At 39.3% G+C, this 25,539-nt stretch overlaps 1 protein-coding gene across 8 annotated transcripts in view; it reads right to left on the reverse strand.

Annotated features, from left to right (window-relative positions):
- The window catches only part of bcas3 (BCAS3 microtubule associated cell migration factor), a 253,815-nt gene that overhangs the window by 187,641 nt on the left and 40,635 nt on the right, over positions 1-25,539 (reverse strand). For all 8 annotated transcript variants that reach the window (XM_066664491.1, XM_066664500.1, XM_066664482.1 and 5 more), the window contains 2 exons: positions 18,576-18,709; positions 11,411-11,675 (listed from right to left, as the gene is read on the reverse strand). In XM_066664491.1, coding sequence (XP_066520588.1) covers positions 11,411-11,675; positions 18,576-18,709 — 399 coding nt within the window. The remainder of the gene's footprint in view (positions 1-11,410; positions 11,676-18,575; positions 18,710-25,539) is intronic.

Here is a 25,539-nt window from a genome sequence, read left to right on the forward strand (position 1 = left end):
TACTTTCTTCTTCAAATATGCTTTACTTTTTAGGACCAACTCAGTAACCTTATAGAACGTTTTCCTATACAGGGGCAGGAGCCTTCAATGAGGTAAAGGAGAAAATCCAAAAACACAAAAACTGATTATGCGGGAGAGAAAGTGCTGAGAACAGCCATGCACCAGTGTTTTGGAGGGGTTTTAGATCATTACCCAGCCTCTGTGTTTCGCTAATACCCAGAAACGCTGGCTTTGTGCTTACCAAGAGAGAGGCCATTTAGGCCTCATAGCCCTCAATAAAGCCAGGCTTTTGCTGGAGACATTACACAAACCCCAGCCCCATTCCACACAGTGCCTGGCTCTCAAGGGTCCTTCACATTTCAAAACCACTACACCCCAAGCGCAGCTACCTTTTGTGTGCAAGAGCAGCAGAAAAGAAAAGGAATTTGAACAGGAAGCAGCCTGAAAACCCATAATGGTGCTTCTGATGGACAAAGACGAGGACAAGGGGAAGAAAAATCTTAATGAATTTAGCATCTTTCCAAGAAGACATACTCGCTCTCTCTCTCTCTAAAATGCAAAGCTGCATGCATCAGTCCAAAGTTGCACCTACAGTAAGTTTAAGGATCTCAAATGACGAACATCTTTCTTAAATATCTTTTAAGACACAGTGAGCAACGGATATTCTGAATACAGCCTGGTGAAGATCTGAAAGTGTCTGAAACTGCACATCTAAGTGAGAGAGAGGTACCAGACGTGTCCAAGTGGTCGAGGTTTAAGGGTTGTCATTTGATTAATGACCCATGCGTGATAGCCTGCGCACTGATACATGACAGGTCCATGGAAAGGGGATCCATCAATGCAAATCCAACTCCGTTGCAGGCCTCACTCTAGGAGGCTCGGCTGGGTCACTCTGTCACCTGACCCTTCGGATCCAGCACGATTCGACCCCATTTGAATTTTCTTCTAATGGCGCAGAGCTGGCTGATCTGTCACTGATATCTTGTTTTTTTTCTCCCTGAAGTTGTTGGATTTGCATTCTGTAAAGTGTCGAGCACCACAAAACCAACTGGAATTGATGCTATCAATCACAAAGAGAAAGATGTGGAAGAATGGTTCCAAAAAGTGTCACTGCCATGTAATATGTCAACAGCAGTATATCAGTGTTGATGTCATCACCATGCAACTGATTTCCGTGTGTACCTATGAATATACAGTGCATTTTTCTCTCAATTTTATATTGTGCACTTCACACACGTTATCCAGGACATGACATGAAATTACTTTTTAAATGTTTAATATTTTAATGAGGTTTAATTCAGTTTTGTACACATTACATATCCATCCATGATATTTAAGTGCAACTGATTATTTTATTATTATTTATTATTAGTAGGTGTATTGATTTTATTTATTTATTTATTTATTTTGCACAGTTAATTGTTATGTGTTCTGAAAGTGTTTTCTGTGTGTTTTTTTTTTTTTGTTAAAATCCCATTTATAGCTATAAACGTTTGTAAAGTTGTTTTAGTTGTTTTGTTTTAATTTGAAGAATTAACCAAGCTGTATTTTTTCAATCATGTTCGCATCATGTTTGCAGGAAATCTCCGAACAAACCTCCATTACTCAGAAACGTTAATTCAAATATTATCAAATACCATGTCACATTTAAAAATATATACTGAGATACCGTTAGCGCTACTGAAATATAATAAGCACACAGTGCTCCCCTGTTCGTTATTAATGTGAAAAACATACCAGAGGAAATAGTGTGAGGCTGTATGATATACTGAATCTTGGCAGGTTAACGTGTTAAATGGTGAAGAATAGCTAGGGAGTAACAGCAGGCCTCAAGACAGTGCTTCTAAAGCATCTGCAAAGAAGCGACACACATAAGCATAGAGCTGAGCCTTGGGAATACATTGATATATACCATTTCTTTCGTTCATGTCTCCCTCCCTCCATTTTCTTTGTTCGTCCAGGTTTCCCAGACATGTTCGAGTCAAAGTGTGCAGCACACAGGAGGCTGGGATAAAGGTACGGAGGGAAAGAGAGTGAGGGAGAGGAGAGGAAGAGGAACAATGGCTGTTCTGCTGTGTGAAGGGGAAAGCACTGTCGTGTCAGGCCCGGCTGTGGCAATTCCCAGAACCATCATTTTTAAAATACTCACTTCCAGAGAGGAACAGAGAGAGAGAGAGAGAGAGAGAGAGAGAGAGCAAGAGAGAGAAAGAGAGAGAAAGAGAGAGAGAGTGAGAGAGAGAGGAAGGGAGAGGAGGGAAAAAAAACTGAACTGGAGGCCAGTAAGTGCCGGATAAAAGCAATCCCAGCGGACAAAGTGAAAACAAATTAAAAGAACCATTATAAAACACAGATGCTGCAAAGAAAATAAACTTCACAAGATTTACTGTTTTTTGAAGAAATCAGACATTGGTGGAAAAGACATCAGTGGCAGCTCCCAGGTAAAAGCAAAGCAACTGCTCGCATCCTCTCTGTATATTTATTTATTTATTTATTATTTTTACAGTATCCACAGGCCTACATTTTCAAGCTCACAGTGGGTTCAAGGCAGCGTCTGAGAAAATGGCAAGAGGCCAGATTCTTCCCTCGCAGACACTGAGTGGAATGAAGGGACAGTTTATTTATTTATTTATTTATTTATTTATTTTTATGTATTCTGCAGCGGCACACACTTTTCTTGCTGCTTTTGAAAGTGAATCATCCCATAAAACCTTTTACATCTGTGGACAGTGCTCTAACACTAATTTTTTTTTCTTTTAAACGAGAGAGGGGAGACTTGATGCTGCATTTAAAATGTAAATCACAGACAAAACAACTTCTGATCATTATACAATTTGTAATAGCTCAACAATTACCACATATGCAAATCTATATGTTCTTATTTTAAATGAATAGGAACAGTTCTTTATTATCTAACAGTGTAAGATGAAATATGTGAGTTTTTTGAGACACAGAATAAAAAGAAATCACTTTTTTCCATATATATTAAAAACAAACAAATCTCTGACCTTGACAGTAGCACTAAAAATAAGATATGACTGTTCCTTTGGTGTTTCAGCTCTGGTTATCTGAAACAAATCCAAACAGTGTGAACAGCAGCTGATTCACACTGGAAATATTTCACAGAGAACATGAGACGAGCATTTAACAAGAGGGACGACAACAAAAAAGAACTTCTCTACAGGTCTGAGGCCACTGCCCCATCCCATTCAATACATAACAACTACAGAAACAGAGAACAGCCCCTGTGAGTACACCATTTCTGTTATCAGTGTGACTGTACCGTTTGGTCGTATTTGTGTGGCTGTGTCGTTGTTTGTCTTTGTCCTGTAAATTGACCTATGGGAATAAGAAAAACACTATATAAATTAAACTAATTATTACGTAGTATTACACTGGCCAACCGAGTCTTTACGAACAAAAAAATGCCAAAGTGTCAAATACAACATCTAAAAAAAATAAACAAACAAAACCCCCTTTGGATTAGCTACATTACTTGAGATGAAGTATGTTGGGTTTTGTGGCGCACACAGCAGCCTAAACATTGTAATAATTTCCCCAAGCTTATTGTATATGAGTATGTGATTTGTACTTGTTTTTTTCCCCCCAGCTTTTTGGAGTTTCTGGTATTAGTTTGTGCCAAAGGATTTTCATTGTAGTGCATCACTTATTTTTTTCCACCCTCTCCTAACTCATTCAGATTCCTACTGTAACATCAATCTTCCCAAATATTACATTAGACATCTAGATGCATCATTTATTAAGCAAAGAATGTTAAAAGTACACGCAAGGAGGAAGTCTGAAATCAGATCCAATAGTTCACAACATGTCTGCATTTACAGCTCATCAGACAAGCACCTTGGTGACAGTGGGAATCTGTACTCTTCTGTGGCTCAGATGACAGCATTACTAGAACCATATGTGAGTAACTTTGTTTGGAAGAGTACCATCACAAAAGGGAGGGTGAGTCTGCGTGTGTATGTGTGTGTGTGTGTGTGTGTGTTTCTTTCACCTCTGATGAGCAGAGTGAGTAAATGGGGCATGGGCGGATGAACAGGAAGGCGTCCAGAGACTCAATCAATGCGCCTCAGCATGTGGCTCTGATCAAGAGCCAGTAATCTGATCATGTCAATTTACTTATGCGTAAGTGGGGACCATATTCAGCCCAGAGAGTCCTGAATGCTCCTGTGGAAAAAAAAGGCTATTTCAGCCAGAGTTTAATAAAACCTCAGCAAACGTTATCGCAGCAAACGCACATTTCCTTTAATATATGAATAATATCCTTAGCTGAGGATGAACACCCAGTTAGTGCGAATGTTTTGGTGCTTCATTCTGTGTTCTACAGTTGTGATTCTGATGAACCAGCAGCTGAGGCTCTTTAAACCAAAAATGCAAGTTTCTACACATATTAAGGGGCAATTACTACTAAATTAAAAAGAACAACAAAAATATACTGATACTACTACTTATACTACAAATAATGATAATTGTTTAAAATACAATAAATTAATCAATCCACATTTAAAAACATCAGGCTCTGGTATGGATATTAATTTATGTCTAATGGCTAACTACAGGGTCATTTAATTCAATTTTTTATTCTTTTAATTAACGTTAAACCTACAGGCAGTTCTATGTCCCCAAAATAATTCAATTTTCTTTAAACCCCAAATGTGAAGTAACTGAACACGTTGTAGGGGTGGGCGATAAAAAATAAATAAATAAAAATAACTCTTGGAACCATTAATATAATTAAGTACTTCAAGAAAAACACCACCTGTGCTGAACCATCAAAAACAACAGTCCACAAACTGCACTAAATCCAACAGCAGGGATTTTGCTTAGAGACAGCCTCAAAGAATGATCTACTATACTTTTTATCGGCACCATAAATAGGTACACGGCGGATCTGAACATTTTGCAGTGAAATGTCCCAAAACTCACCACATACATGTAGAAAATAAATGTTTATTGCACATGCAGTCCATTAAAAGATCAATACTTGTTCACTGCTGTGAATGTGATACAGATAATTAAAAACTAAACATCACAACTACTTAAAATATGCATGCAAGCATTGTGTTAATATGGGGGTGAAATAAAAATATTTCAGACAGACCAGAAAGGACTGTAAAAACGAGAATCATCAGAATTATGAACACAAGCACCAGACATTTCAACTTTTCAGCGTACACACTGCAGCCAAAGAAAATGGCCTTGTGATATCAAAATGTGTCATGCCTGACCAACGTCAACATTACATTAGTCCTGAAGTTCTATGAATAAATAGAAAAGCTGAAAAATACCATTAGAAACTTCTGTGTCTAGTTTCACACAACTGTGGTGCAAGAACTTGGGTTTTCTCACATATTTAATGGTGAGAAAAGTTTTCACATAGACGTTACGGCACACACTGATTACTACAGGGTCATTTCATGTGAGAGTCTAAGATTTTCAGATCAGTACATTAACAGTGTAGGGTGGATGTAAATGGTGAGAACTTGTGTCAGAGAGCATAGTGCCTCAGGTCAAGAGAAGTGTCAAAAACATATTCCCTCCTGATGGGAAAGGACACCATGTTTCATCACGACAAAACTGGCCTGATAATCAGCAATAATAAGCTTTCACATGAGAGAAAATGACCTAAAGAGGCACTGGCCTAATCACTGCAGCTTCACATCAGATGTTTATAGATGTTATGCCACCAACTGGCCAGGCAGTAGCACCATTAACATAAAATGTTTTAGTCTTTTATTAAATTAATGTTAAATTAAGATGCAATCATTAGCATAAAGTTTCTGAAAAAACATTTTTAGGACATTTGCAAAATGTGCATTAAAAAATGAAAAATATGGATCCATTTTTGTATGACATTAAAAATAAAATTAATAAAAATACAAAAAATATAAACATGCCCAACCTGTGATTATCACTTATCAAATTAAATGAGAAGTGCACTTAACCGTCTATACACAATATCCCCAAATGCAAAGCCATGGAATATTTAACATTTTATTTACAGATCACTAAAAATATATATTTAAACTCTCCGCAAGAGCCATTTGCAACAATAAACAAACATTAAAAAGAAGTGGTAAAGCCATTTTCCCTTTTTTCCCCTAAAATATAAATTAAATTTATGAAGACATAATATGCATTATTTTGAGAACTAACAAAAAAAAAGCATTGTCTAATGTAAATATTCACCATATTTAATCATGCATTAAAATAATAATAATAATAATAAATAAAAGAATGAAAATTAATATTTATAACGACACAGAGAATAAGAATCAGATTATACGATGTAAAATGTGTATTATTTTCTTTGCACAAATTCCTACTACTGTGTCTTTAAGGCTCAAGTAAGAGAGGAAACAATGCTGTTCGCTCTTAAGGGGAGTCCATTCATAAAACTTTGCAGAAATTATAGAGTAGCTCCAGCCCTTTTGTTGGATTAGATTCATATCAAGACGAAACTTAACAGCACAATTCTGGCCTTTCGAGATATTCCTCCTGCTCTGAGTGGAAAGGACCCAGACCTCCAGCTGCAAGTAACCGGCTCTGCCAAAGAAACTTGAGAGCACAGCGCCACACAAAGAGCAGAAATGGCACAGCACGAACGCCTGCATTCAGCACTGTGGCATTAACACAACATACTATAACCCGAGCAATAAATCTTCAGGATAGTGAGTCTGAAAGGGACAATACATGTGGTATGTTAAAACAAGCCTGTGCCTTTGATGCCCTGCTTGATTGGATGCCTGATGTTTACTGAGCAGATGAGCCGCACTTTATCTTTAAGAGCGAGTTGTCTTAAAGTTGCAGAGATGGTTTTCAAGAGCGTGTGTGTACCACAAATCGCAGAGGAGGCGGTGTGTGATTACAGAGAGTATGTTTGCTGGCTCTGCTGGAGCAGATCAAATCTGCTCGTCTGACTACAGTCCCACACACAAACAAATAAGGCAGGGGTCAGTTGGACACAAATGTAATTCTGCAAAAAAGGCTCATTGTGGCCTATATTTAAACAATATCATTTAAATGGAACTTACATTACAAAACAAATGCTTTTTTGTATTGCTCTTAAAATCTTGCTACTACACCATTGACAACATTAACAAGGTGAAAATCAACGATTGATTTCAGGAGTAAACTTAACCCTCTACATTAACTGCATTGTCCATATTACTTCTGTGAAACTGACTTGAAATGATACACGGAAGCTTTAGATCTGCTCTTAAAAACATCTTATTTCAAACGTGACAAAAATCTGCTTTTGATGGCACATGAGGATTTACATTGAAAGGTTTTTCAAAATGAACACATTTTCAGGGGTTTGACAATCATGTTACAACACACATAAAAAGAGATGTTCATGCATATGCTAATTGCTAAATAAAATAAACAAACATCTAAATTTCTCCCACAACGTACCTTAATGCTATAAGTCTGAAAAGGAGATGGGAGGCACTGATCTGACAGAAAGCCATATCAGACACTAGCAGTAGGAAGAAACTTAGCTCCAATTTCCAAAGCCTTTTACCATATATGAGCTGCAGTTAGCAAGCAGCCAAACCACCAAACAGCTCAATAAGAGCTACAAATCGGTGTTGTAATGGTCACCAAGCTTTTACGATTCTTCAGCTGCATTAAAATGCTCACTGAAGAAACGGCCTTTACTAAAGGGACTGCACATGACCCGGATACAAAAAGGATCTATTGTTAGATTCTCCAACAATTCCATGTGTCTGTGGAGGGAAACATAAGCGCTACTAAAATAGAAAGAAAAAATTCCACAATTAAACAGAGAGCAAAGAAAGCCCAATTGTAGTTTCTATTTTTGCAGCCTGCCAGCTTTGAAGGATGTGTACTTCCCCAGTTCCTTCCCCAAAATCAATGTGTTGTCACAGGCGACAATCACAAGGCTGCTGTTATGGCTATTGTGCTGGAGCTTTTCATATCCATCATCTGATTTCGGCTGGCTGCTTCACACCCATGAACCTCGCATTTAACAAAACATGCGGATGAGCCCGCTGAAAGAAGCTCATACAAATTTTTGGAAATAGTTTTACATAGACTATAGTACTTTAAGAGAAACGTAAATCAAGAAATTCAGAAATTAGAGAGAATTAGCCTTTTTTTCAATAACTTCTTTCAATAAAAAGTAAGCGTATATCAGAGTGAATAAGTCACATATGCATTAGCATTTCCCCCTAATATTTCTATATACTCTCCTTAAATGTATAATAATGTATAATACAGGCTTATTGGTGTCACCCACACATGAATTTAGTAGAAGTCAACAAGTGTCCACAACAGAGAAAAAGGCAAATAAATACCTTCTAAAAATAGTAAAAAACTACTAAAGCTGTTATGCCAAAAATAAATTACAGGATGCATCCATCTGCTAAAAACATGATTATGGGGAGCTGGTTATTTTATCATATAATATTGTTTTATTCATTCAATTATTGTCTGTAACTGCTTATCCAGTGCAAGGACGCTGTGTGTCTGGACCCTACCAGGAATCACTGGGTGCAAAAGCAGGAACACACTGTTTTACCCATCATCCAATGACAGATGTTACAGTGCCTGTGTGGTAATTTAAGTGACAGTGTTCCATCACATTTTATTTGATATTATGGGTGAAGATGTGATCAGTCAAATGTCTGAGGGCTTAAGGACTGCATTTCAAACCTATGATGTGGTTACGTGAGGTACGACTCAGGATACCAGCGTCTAACACATTATAGCTCAGAACCAGGGCCCTTAGGAGCGGGACTGATGTGGCATGTGGGGACTACAGAAAGAGGAAGAGAGGTAGTGTGGAAATGTTGTAATATATGTTCTCTTTTGCTCTCTGTCTGTGTCCATTTCTGTCTCTCTCTCCCTCACACACACACACACACACACGTGAATATAAAAGCCAGATCCCACTAGACTTCCATCCTTTAGCCTGGGGATCCAGAAAACAAGCTCTGAACAGAAAAAAAAAAAAAAAAAAGTAAAGTAAAGCAGACTTTCAACTGCATACCGACACCATATATATGAGAACCACCTTGTCTTTGGACTCATCTCTATCAGTGTAATGTTGTCACCTGGTGGCCGCAGTGGAGCAGGCAGAGGCTGAGAGGACTAATTGGTGACAGGTGGCTATAATCCCCTGCTTTGAAAAGTGAGTCTGATTTACGCAATGGTTCCTCACAGCAGCTTTCGCGGCTGCTGGTGAAACAGTTCTGCATAGGACGCAGTGCATTCCAGCTCTATGAAGTCATGGGCCTGGCCTTCATGTCATGGAAACAGACAAAAAGTAATCAATAATTTTGGTTTGTGAGGCTCCATTTCAACTCGTACAACCTTTAGCTTATCAACATTAAAGTCTGTTCCATAACCACTGTGAATTATTTAAGTCGTTACAAATGTTTTGAAAAAAACATTTGAAAGGGCATTTGTAACTTTATATGTCAGCAACGTTTGTTTAGGTCTGTCTATTCCAATATCAGGTTCGTCATGCAGATCAGATCTCAGTGTATGTACGCACAACGTAGCCAACTTGACCACATTCATGATCTAACATCTTCAACACAATATCAACCCAATGATTAAACCGTCAATTTCAGGCGTCTACACATGTAGTCAAAATACTGTTTGCTACATGAAAATGTGTGCACACAATTCTCTCACAGCCAGGGATGCCACTGGAGATTATTCAAAAACTATTTATAATATATATATTATTTTTTGTTTAAATTTATATTTATTTATCAGCAGATTCTCCACAACAGGCTCCTTTTAGCAAGTTACTATTAGCTTTCACAGACATCACGAAAAGAGGAAACCCTTGCAATCAGGATCTCACAATTACACCATTAAATATACCCTCCATGCATTCTTGCCATAAATACCTATGTATTTCTATTTATTTATTTATTTATTTATTTTTATTATTATTATTATTATTATTGTCATTTTAATATCTGTGGAAAGCTCTGCACAGGCACTACATGGTCATGCTAAGCTAAGCTAAATTTGTACCTGATTTATCATTATATTCTTTATATATTAGATTCTTCTGAGTTTCATTTTGGTTTCCTCATAATTACATACATTTTTATGTCTGTTGTTAAATGATCTGAATCTTGATTGCAAAATGTTTTACATTAAAACTGCAAAGACACACTATCCTGATTTAAAAATATAAATACTGCTGAGAGCAATGGGATCAGATCAATATCTGAATGCAGAAGCTACATTTCAAAATATCAAGTGTTACATATTGATGATCCAGTAACCACAACTGAATCATAAATGTCTGAAAATGTCTGAAAGAGGGCTGGTCTATAACAGTTTATAGACATCTCTGCTCAGACACTACTAACAAACTTCAATAAGGTCTGTTAGAGCAACAAACTGTGGTATTCTGGAAAAATCAGGACAGAAAATATATTAGGGTGTATATAAGGGTTGAGCGAGAGCAAGCAAGCTGCCAGAATCCTGAAATGAGCAGGAAGTGTATAGGGTATGGATGTGTCATATATGCCCCTGGGCGACAGGGAGTAAGTGAGCCTTTCTACAGTCACTCTGAGGGGTTCCGCAAACACCCGAAGGCCCGCTGGACTCTCCAGAGCACACATCAGCAGGGTGCTTTCAGTGTGTGGGGTATTGATTAATCAGACTGCTGCCTGTGTGGACTTGAGAGTGCTGATGGGTAAACAGCATCGACAGGCACGCCAGCTCCTGTGGCAATCAGCACTGTGTGTGTCTGTCAGTCAAGTATGTTTGCAGCCATGGAGAGTGTTTGACAAATACAGTGGGTACAGAGCACATCACACAGTTCTGTGACACTGAGGTCAGTGGGCCCAGGTGCAAAGTCTTCTAAGGTGACATGACTGAACTCCCTAATGACCGGGATTACCTGAAATGACTTTCAGAAATTAGATACATTTCCTGGGTCTTCCAATAATTAATTAACTATACAACTCATTGCAATATATTAGGTTTAGTTGATATAATGGATGATCACAGTTTAGAAAATAAAGGCTCAGGAAAAGTAAATATTAATGCAAGATACCTTCAGTATACAGTGTTCCAGTTAAACTCTGGAGGCTACAGAAATTTAGTTACTACATGTGCTATTACCTCAAAAAGTAAATCAAACCAGAAATGACTGCACACAATCTCCAACCACACGACTGAGAAAGGAAAAGTTACTAATAATAAAGCTCTCATTTTGCAGTTCTGCTGTTGATGACTGTTGACGATTTTATGAAACCCCTGTGTGATATTGGTATGATGGCCAGTTATAATTTATCAGAATAATATGCAAATAAAGAAGACTGATTTACAAATAGTAATTATATTTACATTGAGTGTAACTGCATACTGTATAAGTTGTTGGAGTGTGAGTTCTGACCGTGTAAAGGAGAGCCGGAGGGGCTGCTGGACAGACCAGGGATGGGACTGCAGCGGCCACCCTGCTTGCTGCTGATCTCCTGCTCGATCTCCTCCAGGCCTGCGCTCTTCTGGAAGCGGCTCACGCGGTTGACCACGCGTGGAGACAGATGAGTGCGGGCACAAGGGGTGCCACCATACGGGTTAATGGGGAAAACATGTGAGGTACCACGCAGGGTGCTGACCACCACCCAGCGGCAGTCATGACTGAAGCAGATGTCCTGCACCTGGAGCAAAAACACAGAATGCGAATGTAAGAGACAGAGAGAGATGATGAGTATCAGAAAAGGTATTGAGTCAAGACAGCACTAAATAATCAAGCCTGGAATCTTCACTAATCCATTAAGCATTTCAGTTTGCATCAAGCTTGTTTCTCCTCAGGCTCTTAGACTCCATGGGTTGTGGGTTTTAAACAGAGATTTCTATAAAGCTACTGGCTCTGCCACTGATCAAAACATCAGCAGTTGAACGATTCATTCAGGACATGATCACTTTTTTATTTTGGATTACTTTATCGAACCACATTTGAACCATGTTTGAAGAACGAGTGAAAGTAATCTTCCAGCTCTAATATAGCTTCTTTTATGCAGATGCAAATGAACATGTGAAAATATTTGAAAGGAAACAGATCAACCTGTCAGTATGACTCACATATAGAGACTGCTTTACTGAGAAATGTGACTTGACATAACTGAAAAAAATGGGAGTAACTTACTCAATACTAACTGCTAACAGCTTGTAATCTGTATGCAGAAGACACACTAGCAAGGGCAGCCAGCAGAGAGAGCCAAAAATCTCAAAGATAACATCTACCCAAAAATGTAAGACATGATAGAAAGCAGAATGAGTGAGGTGTTGATTATCTGGGTAGAGTGGCTCAGGATGTACAGGAAGGCTCAGGTATGTTCCAGGTCACAAGATCTCAGCGTGCCAGGCCCAAATTCCTCCCCACACATTAGGCTTGGCCTTTTCATTTGTGGCCATCAGACAGAACAGCCCTGAACGCAGGAAAGCCAGGAGCCCATCCAGTGCATTCCAGCAGGGACAGACACGGGATCATTGTAGCTACACACAATCCTGTCTAACGCGGAGGCAGGGAGAACGCTCCTCTGAGTGGCAGAGATAAGGTCCCCACTGTGGCGCCTGTGGAAGTCTGTTTATGCCACTGCTAAAGTCTCATCAGGGCACATGGAGAAGTTGGACCATATAAAATGCCTGCTCATGACACCCTGCCCTCTAACAGCATTCTTGGCTGCACCTCTTGTGAAAGTAGCCCTTAAGTAAAGGAATGCACTAGGCTGGTCTAGAGCTCTATCAGATTCCTAGTCATTTTGGCTTATCAGTCTCGCATCAGTCAGATAGTGATGCAGATATGCAATTCTTTGGCAGCAAACCTCACTGACCACTTCCTATATGTAAAGTGACATTAATCCATTTGTCTTCACAAGGTGTTTGGTTAAATCCTTATCAGACATGCAGATGTGAAGATTTGCACACTTCCAATTAATCAAAAGAGGAAACAGCACATGCGCTCTGGTCAGAACATTCCCAAGTCATGAGCAGTACTGTTCACAGAGAGATGGTATTTACCTTAATGCTCAGTGAGGTCACTGCTGAGAGGTTTCTGGTAGTCAGAACAAGCACAGTCAGCCAGCCGCCACGATAAGGACGAGTGCCTGTGTCCACCCACAGGGCATTATCAACATTCTTGTTTTTTTTCTGCTCAAGATAATGTGCCTCGGAGGGTGCTCATTCTCTACTTCATGTGCTGTTTACAATGCCACATCAAAGCCTACACACAGCCAGGCAGCAAACCTGGCGTTAGTCCCTAACAGATTAACCGAGTGAGGCCTCAGTGAAGCTCAAGTCTGGGCCCACAAAGGGAAGGAAACGACAATGTTTGGCATGGTGTGTTTTAGTTCTTCCTCGTGCCTCAAAGACTCTGTGGAAAGAGTGAGGCTACTGCTCAGAGGTTTTTAATGAGGAAAAATAAGTGTGTTTTTGATAGATTTTAGATTTAATTCAAGTGAACTTAAATATGTCTTATGTAAGGAACAGTCAGAAAAACAGATTTGTTTCAAGATGCTTCCTCAAAGCCATGGATTTGTCCAATTCCACCACAAACACAATCAATTTTTTGGTTGTGGGTTCAAGTCCCGCTCCGGGTGACTGTCTGTGAGGAGTTTGGTGTGTTCTCCCTGTGTCCACATGGGTTTCCTCTGTGTGCTCCGGTTTCCTCCAACGGTCCAAAAACACACGTTGGTAGGTGGACTACTGTCCATAGGTGTGAATGTGTGAATGTGTGTCGCTCTGTGAAGGATTGGTGCCCCCTACAGGGTGTGTTCCTGCCTTGCGCCCAGTGATTCCGGGTAGGCTCTTGAACCAACGTGACCCTGAACTGGATAAGTGGTAACAGACGGCTTGAATGAATGAATGAATGACATTGACTTTTGCTAGGTAATCAATTTTACAGTATCACAGTTTAGATTTTAATGTTTGCATCAGTGCTCTACTACATAAATATTTCATTAATATGACCATATTTTCTGTTCAGCCACTAATAATTTCTGGAAAAGTTAAGTAGACAGAAACCACAATTCTTTAATTTTAAAAAATATATATATGTTTTTATAGATTTATACAAAAAACATCCCTATCTATGACTGTAGTGCTCTTTTATGTTGCAGTTACTACATTTCAGTATCATTAAAACTAAAAATCAATATTGTTGTAGTAAACCCAACCAATATTTATCCAGTTCAGGGTCGCGGTGGGTCCGGAGCCTACCCAGAATCATTGGGCGCAAGGCAGGAATACATCACATTCATGCCAATCCACCTACGTCCCTGTGACACTACCTGCTGCGCCACTACACACTACACCTTAAGCTTCAGTAAAACAATGCACTTTTACTCAATGGAAAAATATTTCACATTTCTCCTATAGACATAACACAGGCGTGATTACTTTAAAGTGAAACAATCCTCGGGCAGACATAACAACCCAACTGCCGACAGCTTTCAAAGTTACATCACATTCATAGGCAGAGCTTATATTACAGCCAATAGTAAGCCATTTATCAGTCAATATGATATCAATATTTGTAAGTATGAAGGAAAAATTTTCATTTAAACTGGGAAAAAATGGCAGGTATGCTTTTAGAGATTGCAGTGAGATGGAATGTGTCAGAGTTTGCGAGCTGCCTGCACAGAGAAGCAGAGAGCAGCTTTGTGCACATATCCAAACATGACACTGGCTGAATAAGTAAGGGTACAGGCCTCTAGGGATAAATATTAGTTCTGCTTAAGCAAATAAAACCTCACAAGTTGCCAGCTAAAAAGGACATTTTGGTGTAACAGCTGCAAGACTCAACACATGGAACAGCTTTCAGGAAAGATGACAAGTTAAATCACTGCAGCCTTTCCTTAAACTGATATGTGCAATAACATTATGGATCATGAAAGTTGGATACATTCAAATTTTGGGGGAAGGCAAGGATGATCAAGTGGTTGATGGAGAATGTTATTCATTAGTTTCTGTCCTCCAGTGTCTGCTTCAGTTTGGGCTGTAGGTAAATATATGTATATTCCGATTTTTAGCTATTTTCACAAACAAGAATTTCTCGAGTACTGTTAATCCTACAGGAATAAATGCAAAAGACACAGACTACTGGAACAGAGGAGGTCTGCATTAGCATTGCTTTATTTTCTGTCCTAGAATGAACTTCACTCCACGGCCATTGCTGAATTCACTTCACTAGACTGTGCAGCCACCTGTCTGCAACACTGTGGTCAGTGTCTGGAGCAGTGCCAGGGGACTCTGGTAGACTGGATGATGACTACAACCCCAAGACATACAAACTCATAAAATCTTACGACAAGATTTCCACAAACACAATTTTAACTTTAGAAAGAACACATTTATTTTTGCTGTCTGCTATTGTTTCTCCCTCACAACAGAACCAATTCATTTCACTCAGGAGTGGAAATATATATAATTTCCTAAACTAGAAATTCCTGGGCTTTACTTAAAAAAACAAATAAATAAATAAATAAATAAATAAATAATACAGCAAATATTTACTAAATTTTAAGAATATATTTTAAAGCCAAAGGTGAATCGGATTTTGCTTATTAATTTGTGGTAATTCATGCTGCAACAGAAACAGTTAATTTCACTTAGGAGTAGACATATCAAAGCAAAAATAAATAAATAAAATGGACTTGACAGAATATCAAATCACACAATCGTTCACATCTAAAATGGGCTTTATTTAAAAATAAATAAATAAAAATAAATAAATATTAAAAAAACAAACATTCTATTCTATTCTAACATGTTATTCTAAAGCCAAGTTCACAAACCATGGCCTGGAAAGAAGCATTGCTCTCTTTTTCACCCTGCAGTCCACTGGCAATGAGTCCAGATAATATGCCGTAAATAAAAGAGAGGCCGAGCCAAAAGACTTGTCTGCTGACCAAGGTATTGTCCTAAACAATGAAACTGTTGAAACTCAGACCCTGACTCCATGCTGCTATAGAAAAAAAACATTCCATTACGTAGAATTGGGATCAAATGGTCACTGGCGGTTTTGAGTACTTTAAGCCATTTTGCACAATTGAGTATTGCTGTTTGATAATAAATTTAAGCACAATGGCACAACAGGCAATCATACAGCTCCAATGGGTTGTGGGTTCACTGCCCGCTTCAGGTCACTGTCTGTTCTCACTGTGTCTGCGTGGGTTTCATCTGGCTGCTTAGGTTTCCTCCTACAGTCCAAAAATACATGCTGGTAGGTGTTGGCTGATTAAAAAGTTGGGAAAATACTATTCATACCATCAAGATGACATTCTATAGAAAAATATAAAAATCATAAATGTTCTTCACAGTCTCCTCTCTCATTTCAAAGTATTAAAAGTATTATTGTTACAAACACCCCAAAAAAGTACATTTGGTGTATTTTTTAAGCTTTTTTTTCCCATTTATTTGTGTTTTTATTTGCTCCAACAGGCCAAATTGTTTAATTGCAATCCAATAAAATTCCCTAAACCTTATCTATTTATTTTATTAATTACAACCTGTGCAGAACCCAGAACACCAGGAACAAACCGTGACACCTGAATTAGAATCCTTTCACATTGAATGCAGAAATACTGGAGTTGTGCCAGAGGTGTGTAACAGCTCTAAGATTAGTCAGGTTCTACATCATACTTCAGATCAATTAGAACTCCCGCAAGACAGCAGCCTGACTCTTGTCTCACACTAAGCAGAGAAAGAGCCAGAGAGCATTTAGAAACAGGGCCAAGTTCTGCTCTGTGTAGAGCTTCATGGTGCTCAGAGTCATGTCTCTTGACAGTATTTAGAAAACACAAAGGGATCCACAGAGGATGAAAAGCATGTTCAAACTGCACTTTTCCAGAGATCCATGATCACAGTGACCATAAACAGCTGTGGGTGGCCTTCAAAGACTTTAAATGATTAAGTTAATGATTAAAGGAGAGTAGTAATTTAAAACTGCAGTCTAACAAATTAATATAACATTCATGAACCCATGCACATGTGAGGAATGACCATGAACATATTTTTGTTTATTGTTTTATAAACAACTAAAAACGCTCAGGCATTCCATTATGTCTCAAAAAAATCTTCCTGCTTTCAGAGTTCTGAAAATAATTTTGGTTTCTTTGTTTTGCAAATTGTGTGCTCCTAAAATTAGACATACTTCATTTACCTCAGGTAAATGAATGATCAATATTATTATGTTCTTGGGGTATAATATGAATTATGATTATTATCAGTGCAAAACCTTTTAACGTAAATAAAATAATTATTTAGGAAGCACTTTAAATGAACTATTTGCAGTGCAGAAAAGAGGCCAAAGTTCACATGCTCAAATGCAGTGGACTATACAATGACAAAAATAATATCAGTGCTAATGAATATTACCTTATCACAATAGCAATTTATTAGTAAGTCTTGCTTAAAGCCAAAAGTAATTTATGCTTTGGAAGGGCAAATAATATAAGTAATGTTTATTACAATTACTAAAAGTGACATGTTTTTTAGCACCTGGACTTTTTCTAAGAAGCCATGCTTTTGTAATCCATATATAATGTTGATTGGTCTTAAGCAATTTGTCTGTATAGCAGCATGTTGCTCCAACCCCAGTATATAATGTTTGGCATTAACGGTGCCATTAAAGGTGTGCAAGTCACCCATACTGTTTACACTAATACACAGCCATACCATCACAGATGCTGCCACTTGAATAAGTCAGAAGGGCACTCTCCTCTCTTTCCTTCTATTTGGAAATCCCAATTTGGATTTCCAAAAAGGTACATTAAATTTGGACCACAGGACACTTTACCACTTCACCTTTAATGTGCTTGTTCTTTGAAGGAGGCGATATTTGTGAATCTTTTTACATACAGTTTCTTTTTTGCATTTAACGTGCATTTTTGGATGCAGTGACTAAATGTGTTTACAGACAATGATTTGGATAGCATTTCTGAACAGAGACAGTGATTTCCACTACAGAAACATGTCTGTTTTTAATTCAGTTCCACCTTAGGGCTTGAAGACCAATGCTAGCCAATACTGGCTTTGGATTTGTCCCATGCATACAGAGACTTTTCCAGATTCTTTGAAACTTTTAAAGATATTATTTTTTGCAGATGGAGAAATACCCAGGTTCTTTAATATTTTAAATTAATAAATGTTACTCTTGAATTCTTGCATTATTTGCCAATCCAGTCTGTCACAGACTGATGAACGCCTCTCCATCTCCACAGAGCAGTTTTGATTTGACTGGTGGGTCATTCTCAGTGGGGAAAAAACCTTCTTAACTTTTAATGGAAGTCAATTTGAAAAAGATTCCAAGTATTCCAAAACATTTTGAAGCATTTCTATTGGTCCATTCATCATGAAACATTCACACAATTTGAAGAACAGCTGCTGTGTTGAAAGGATGTAATAAACTAATAAATGGACATAAATGAAGTTACATGTTTTTTGTTTTTTTTAAAAATGTGTTTTAAAAAGACAATCCAACCTGAAATAAACACCTTTGAATCTAAGTTAAAACACAAAGGCAGGCAGAAAGGGAAGAATTGTGTGCAAAATCTTACCTTAGCTTCAGTTTCTCCCCTGTGCAGAGTGTACAGGTGATGAACTGCACTCTGGGAAGATGCCCATGGGTGAGTCAGGACTTGAAAGACATGAAAATCATGTCCTAGAGTATCAGCAGTCACCAGCAACATACCTGTGCAGCAGACGGAGAGAGGGGAAGAAAGAGAGAGAAAGATTATTCTGTAATCATGCACTCCTTAATCAAGTAGTCAAAATGAAGAAGTGAAAATGAACCAAGATGGCACCCAGAATGCTTTCATAAAGTGAACATGAACAAGAGAGGCGCTTACAGGGATGTAAATGTCAGTCATGTTCTACAAACACTCCACTACAATTTGTATTCTACAACGAACCACATGCCAAGTGCTCCCTTCAGCAGTAAAGGCAGGACATTACGCGGATCTGTTTTAAACACAACCACAGGAGAACCCATGTGGAACCTCTGATGACAGAGTCTTTCATTCTTCTACTTTTATTTGAAGTTTAGTCAAACTACAGAAAGTATAGGCTCTTACTGTAAACAACACACTTAACAAACCACACCAGAACAAACCCAAATCTAAACTCGATGCCCATGGAAATGCAAATCCACATACAACATAATTCTAAAAACAGCCCATAAACTCTAGGGGTTATTTTTCCAAAGACATGAAAGTCAAGTCGCTTCTTTCACTGGAAACATGCACCAAGACACACAACTCCCAGCTTCTGCCTCTGAATCTCACAATGATAATTTAACACGATGATAATTAGTCATTTTCCAATGCTTAATCTTTAATGCTGAGGTTACAGAAGGTTGTAATTTGAGGCTAGTCTCTGTAGAATGGTTTGACAAATGAAGAGGAAAAAATGGCAGGACATTAAAAGATTCCATGCTGACACGTGCAGGAGGGAAAAAACAAATTGATATAGAAATAGCAAAAGTGCTAGATGAGCTCATCTAGCCCATGCTCCAGCATATTCATGTTCACACTTCAGAGCTGCAGCTACTTTAGGTGTGGTTACACACCACATTAGGTGGCCAGCAAAGAAGAGAAGCAGATGGGGGGCATGGAGGAAGGGTCATGCAGAGATTGCTCATACGAACAAGTAAAACAGAGTCAGACACTGCATTAAATGGTGGTTAGCTATTTATGCTGTATCAGAAGACTAAACCGAGCAACGGCCCGGCCATAAACTAACCCACGCCCCAAATGAGGTGCCAAGCCACAAGAAGCATTTGCGTCAACTGGGAATACATGGAAAAGATGGCCTTCTAATTATAGAGGCTGGAAACGGAAGCACAGAGTGATTAGGAGTTTAGGCGCTGCGGTATGTTTATCTGGGAGCTTCCTCTCGCTTCACCCTGCCGCCCTCCCGCCTGCTCACTCACTCCCTTACTCGCCCTGGCTTTGACAGATGAGGCTTGGCCAGCTCAAACTTGGGACACAAGTTTGCTGATGGTACACTCTGTTCTCCAAAAGCCAGAGGAGACTGGAAACCCAGCGCTGGGGCTTTTGTGGCCTTGTTGAAATACAGAGCCTCGCGGAGAGGCGTCAGTTGGTTAGCCCACGGGCAGCTAAATTAAAAAGCGGACTTTTCGGTGCTGGTAAGCCATCATAAAATTTCAGGAACCTGAGACATTTGAACAAATTTTGACACATCCTATTTATAACACCTCAACCCTCAGGCTAAAAAGCCTTTTTTGACTTTCCGACATTCTGAAGTAGCTCTGGACAGTCAGCCACACGCGTTACTTGGCATCCAAAAAAAAAAATCCTATTTATACAAGAGCAAGCAAGTAATATACACAACTTTTCAGAAATGTATACTGTAATAAAGTCTTAGGATTATGGTTTTTATGCTGTCATTATTTCCCTCTCTATTATGATTGTATATCCTTTGTTTTTCTCCCGGACGAGTCACCAAACAAAAAACATCTGCTAAATCCCATTAACACAGTGAGGATGTTTTATTTCAAATGTGTCTGAGCAACTCAGTCGGTCCAGTGTCGATGATGTCAGCAGTCTGGCTAGCATGGAGATTTCCCTCTTGGCAGTACAAAAAGCTGAAACTAAAGTATCCATTTTTAATTAACAACACTTGTTGAAACTCAGAGGAAAAAGGAAATCTTAAATCAAACACGCGTGGGGGGAACCTTTAGTGGGACAACTCCGGGGAACGAGAGCAGAGACTCGGACTTCTGAGCAAGTGAAGATAAAGAGAGCAAATAAACAGCATCAATCAGAAGGCTTTGTCTGTGAGGCTGGTTGCACCACTGTAAAGACATGAGCAAGAATGCAGTTGTTTGTGTTCGTGTGGGTGTCTGCTGGCTGATATCTCCCCGTGTGCTACACTTATCGAGGTGTTTATGAAAGCCGCGGAACACACACATGCACGGAGCGCAATAAAGAAGGCTTCAGCTTCACATCAAAGACACCCACTCAGGCCTAAAGCAAGCAACACTTTCTCTGTCCAGAGGCCACCCTCACTCCAACCATCAGATAACACCACTGAGGAGAGCCGGGGACCAGCATGGGTCGCTATGCAGTCAATAACCTGTTAATCTTTCACAGACTAAGTGAGAACATCTAAAAGCTGAGTCGTTTGATCCCGAGCAGGAGGTGGCTTTGATTTTCTTGCTTGTGGTGCAGGGGACAGTGAGGCAGATCAAGACCTGGTGGACTGTGGAGGCTGAGAAATGGTTCGTGGCGAGCTGGGCACATGCAAGGCAGTTTCCGTTCCTCTAAGCTGAGGGGATGACTGCAGCAGATTCCAAAAGAGACTAAAGAAGTAGTTCGCAGGATTCTGCGGCCTGTTCTTCTCTGTGCATTGGTACTAAGCCTGTGCCCTTCCATCATGGCATAGTGTTCCAGTGAACTAGCTGGCAATAGTTATGAACACACAGCTATGAAAACGTATCCATGTAGTTTCCCAACAACGTGTCTCAATGTAGACACGTTTGCAGAAGAAAAAAAAAACACACGACTGCACAAAATTTGATTAATGCTAAGGAGCAAGTGCATGTAAGTCATCAATAAATTATCAAATTATCTGGTTTAGAAAGAAAGGCCACCAACCTGGTGACTCGCAGATTAGTTAAATCAGGTATCATTAATAACTAGCATAAAATGTGTTGTAAATTCTTGCTTTAGAGTTATTTTAATTGTTATTTCCCTAAAGCTTTCCATACTTTAAGACCTTATGTAGAGCTTCATAAATGAGCACTAGTAAGGTGATGGAAAAGCACCTTTTCCCATAAAGGCTTACTCTGCCTAACACACCCTTTTGTGTGGTGTTTAAAACCCCAAACAACAAATTGGTAGAACCACAGTCTCCAGACAGGGAAACTGAACGGATATAAAGCGTAATCCTTTTTTTTTTAAGCAGACAGACAGTAGATAATCTTGTTTCACATAAAATGTTCTCTTTTCTTGTGTAGACTCTTCTGTTAACTAATTAATCCACTGAAACATTCACCGTGGCAGATCCGATTTCACAGTTCTTCATGACGCTTCAGCACTAATACCATTCAGATGGAGGTGAGCTTCAGCCCAAGATTCTCACTGGACAATGAGGGATTCATTTTAGATTGGGAAAGAAGTGTTTGATGGTTCAGACGGACACACAAGATCTAAAGAAAAAACTAAGCAGAGCATTCCAACTGAGCCCAAACGACAATCAGAACACTGCCGCAGAGTATAGGCATAAAGCTGTCAGCAGAAATGTGGTCTGCATGGACATTCGGTTCTATATAAACAAGAAAGAAATAGAGTGGATGCATTGAGAGGGACTGGAATGACTTCATTCTGTTCAAGAATGCATGTGGGTTCCAGTGAGTGTTTGAGGGCAAATAATTTGAGATCTTACTGTGCTTTTACAGCAAAAGACTGAAGTACTACCTCCACAAGATGCTGCTTTTATCGCCTTAATGGAAACATCATAAAACAGCAGCTCCACACACAGGTTTATAGTTTCTAAGACAAACAGTTGCCCTGGAAGAAACTGATCATTTTTAAGTTTTGGGATCCTGTCTGTTGGACTCTCTCTCTCTCTCTCTCTCTCTTATTATATATATATATATATATATATATATATATAAAACCTTTCAAAACAATTGTAACATCCACTTGAGTGCAACTATATTGAATAATAAAAAAAAGAAACAACAGCATACGAACAATAGAACCTAAGCATAAATAGCAATCACATTTTTTGACAGATTTGACAGATTGTTGGACGTCAAAAGTAACGTGTTTGGGGAGGTGGACATCCATTCAAAAAAATGACATCACTGTATTAAATGTGAAAATAATCATGTAATGTGACAGCACCCCAGTTACCACACTACAAACAGAAAAAAAAAATACCACATCCTCTAAAAAAGATCCGGGACAGAAAAGGAAAAAAGCATTTCATTACAAGAAGGGCTTTTTTAACAGCTCATGTGTTATATTCATCTGGCAGAAAAGCATATCCGAAATCAAAAACAACAAAAAGGGATTGGGGGTGGGGGGGGGGGGGGGTGCAGATCATCAGATTTCATAATAATGTTATAAAATATAACCCATGCCCCAGGCAAATTCCACTAATGCCCAGCTCCCTGCTGGCAATGTGCATAAAAGGGCAACTTCTCAGCCTGGGCTCCTAATCCCTCCTGATTGTCCCACTGTGTTCAGGCACTGTGCAAAACGGAAATCTGATCCTCAGCCACAGTCCTATTAAACCACACACACCTTACCAAATTAGATGGATTCTGCCCTCAACAAAACAGGCTGAGCCATGAATGAGGGGAGGTCAGATACAGACCTAATTGCTGTTTTACAGCTCCGCCTGAAGACATTGTTGTAAACATTTGAATCCTAGGTTTATTCAACGCTGCCATCTTGTTATTCTATAATACTATTCTCTATAACTTCAATGTAACTAATTGTCCTCCCCTCTTCTTACATGCAAACACTTTAGTACAGGATTTTATTCCACTATTTAACATGAGCAGACTAGCAACGCAGAACAAACACAGTCATTAAAACAGTTGTCATGTTAAGGTTACTTTGCAATTTAAGCTGCAATGCTAATTGGTCACTAGCTAATCAACATTATTCCAGGAGATTTTGTTTCAACTTCATTGATGTGTTAAACGAAAATCAAGTGGTTGTAATTCATTCATGCACAGGGCTCAGCTATGAACACACCCTGGGCACAGCCAGTTCATCACAGAGCATCACACATTCTTAGTTATCAACACTTTTCAAACAGCCAATCCACCTACCAAGAAGTTTTCTGGACTGTGAAACGGGGAGAAAACACCAAATTCCTCACATATTCAGTCACTCGAGGAGGGGCTTGAACCCACAACTCCAGGAGTTGTATAACAGCGACACTACCAGTTGCATCACCGTGCCACCCAAGTGATTAGAATAAAACGCTGCATGTGATCACAGGGGACATTTTCAACATATACATCAGCCGTCTATTAAAACAGTTTCACAAACTTTTTAAGAGTCTTTAAGGCGTTTCAAGTAAACAGCAGCAGCCACTGTGTAATAATGCATCGACAGTTGTGTGGATATTTCAGTGTGTAAAACCAGATTTAAGGTTAAAGGAGTTTAATACCAGGTAAGACACTTTGGTAATAAGCATGTACAGTCTGCCAACCTTCCCTTTATACAATTTGTGCTAATCTACCAGACAGCAGCAGATTCCTAGATCTTTATCAGTGGCGTGATTGAGTGGAATTATGGCAAGTCTCCTGGGCCATGAGGTCTGTCCACACTCACGCTGCACACTAGCAGCCCATTATAGCCACCTCCAGGTCCACAATAACTCCCCACAATACAGTAGTCTGTATCCACTGCTAGACTGAAGTCTGGCAGTCACATCTACAAACTTAGGCCAAGCTGCAGTGAAGGAAGAGAAGAGAAAAAAAAAGGACGTACAGACTGAGGTGGACGCTACACTCGACTGCACTGCAGTATCCTTTAATTACACACCTATGAATAGATCCTCCAACACCACAGAGCAACTGCCAGTTACCCAAGTGGCTGCCATTTTCTATCCTCGTCCTTCTGTTGTCTGTCCAACATATACATCTGGGTTTTCCAGTCCATGTTAAGCCGCTGCATTGTTTTAAGCTGGCCTTTTCCATTTTTGAAATATAGCCACTCTAGAGGGAGCTGTGGTCGGCCCTGCCGCAAACACGACACTTTCTGCTGCGGCTGCACCCGTTCATACGTAATTCACTGTAGGACGACAGGGCTGCAAGGAGGCACAGAGCTTTTCCTGCTAATTGAAATCAAATGTGTTGCCCCACTCCACAGAGCAAGGCTGGGCAGAACCAACAACGCTGGAGGTCCGGTTTTTTGATCATACACCCTAATGAAGTCAAGTACCTAAATTACTATATGGATGTGTGGAATTTTTCACAAGGAATACTTTGCTCGGCCTCAACAGTCTCTGTCCAGACACTTTAGTTTCATGAATTGATGTATTTTTTTCCTAATAATTACATAGACCAAAAAAAAAAAAAAGGACATACCTTTCAATTTTTGCCTAAGCAAACAAAGTGATAACAGACGTCCTGTTATTTCTGACTAAAGCTGACAGGTGGAAGGCTAAGCTTTTTGAAGTTTAGTGCGCCCTGCTGTTATCTTAACCAAGCCCTCCAAAACCTTCTCTGCATGGGGCAGGAGACACAGGACAAAGGGGCAAACTGGAGGCTTAGTGCTCACTGGACCTGAGCAGGGGCCCTGAGCCAGGGCAATGACTACCACCCAAATCCTAAGAGAAAGAGTGATCAAGAATGCTACATAACATTTTAACTGGAGAAAGTGACTGACGCAGCTTTACCTGCTATCCAAACAAGTTTATTTAAAAAAAAAACAGTTTAATTTAAACAGAAGTGCTTTCTAATCAAATGTACTTCAAATCTTTTGCACTAAAAAGAGAAAAAAATATTGTTTCTGTAAAAGAGTACAGAGGAGG

This window comes from Hoplias malabaricus, chromosome 1 (assembly GCF_029633855.1).
Source record: "Hoplias malabaricus isolate fHopMal1 chromosome 1, fHopMal1.hap1, whole genome shotgun sequence".
In the NCBI taxonomy this organism is placed as follows: domain Eukaryota; kingdom Metazoa; phylum Chordata; class Actinopteri; order Characiformes; family Erythrinidae; genus Hoplias; species Hoplias malabaricus.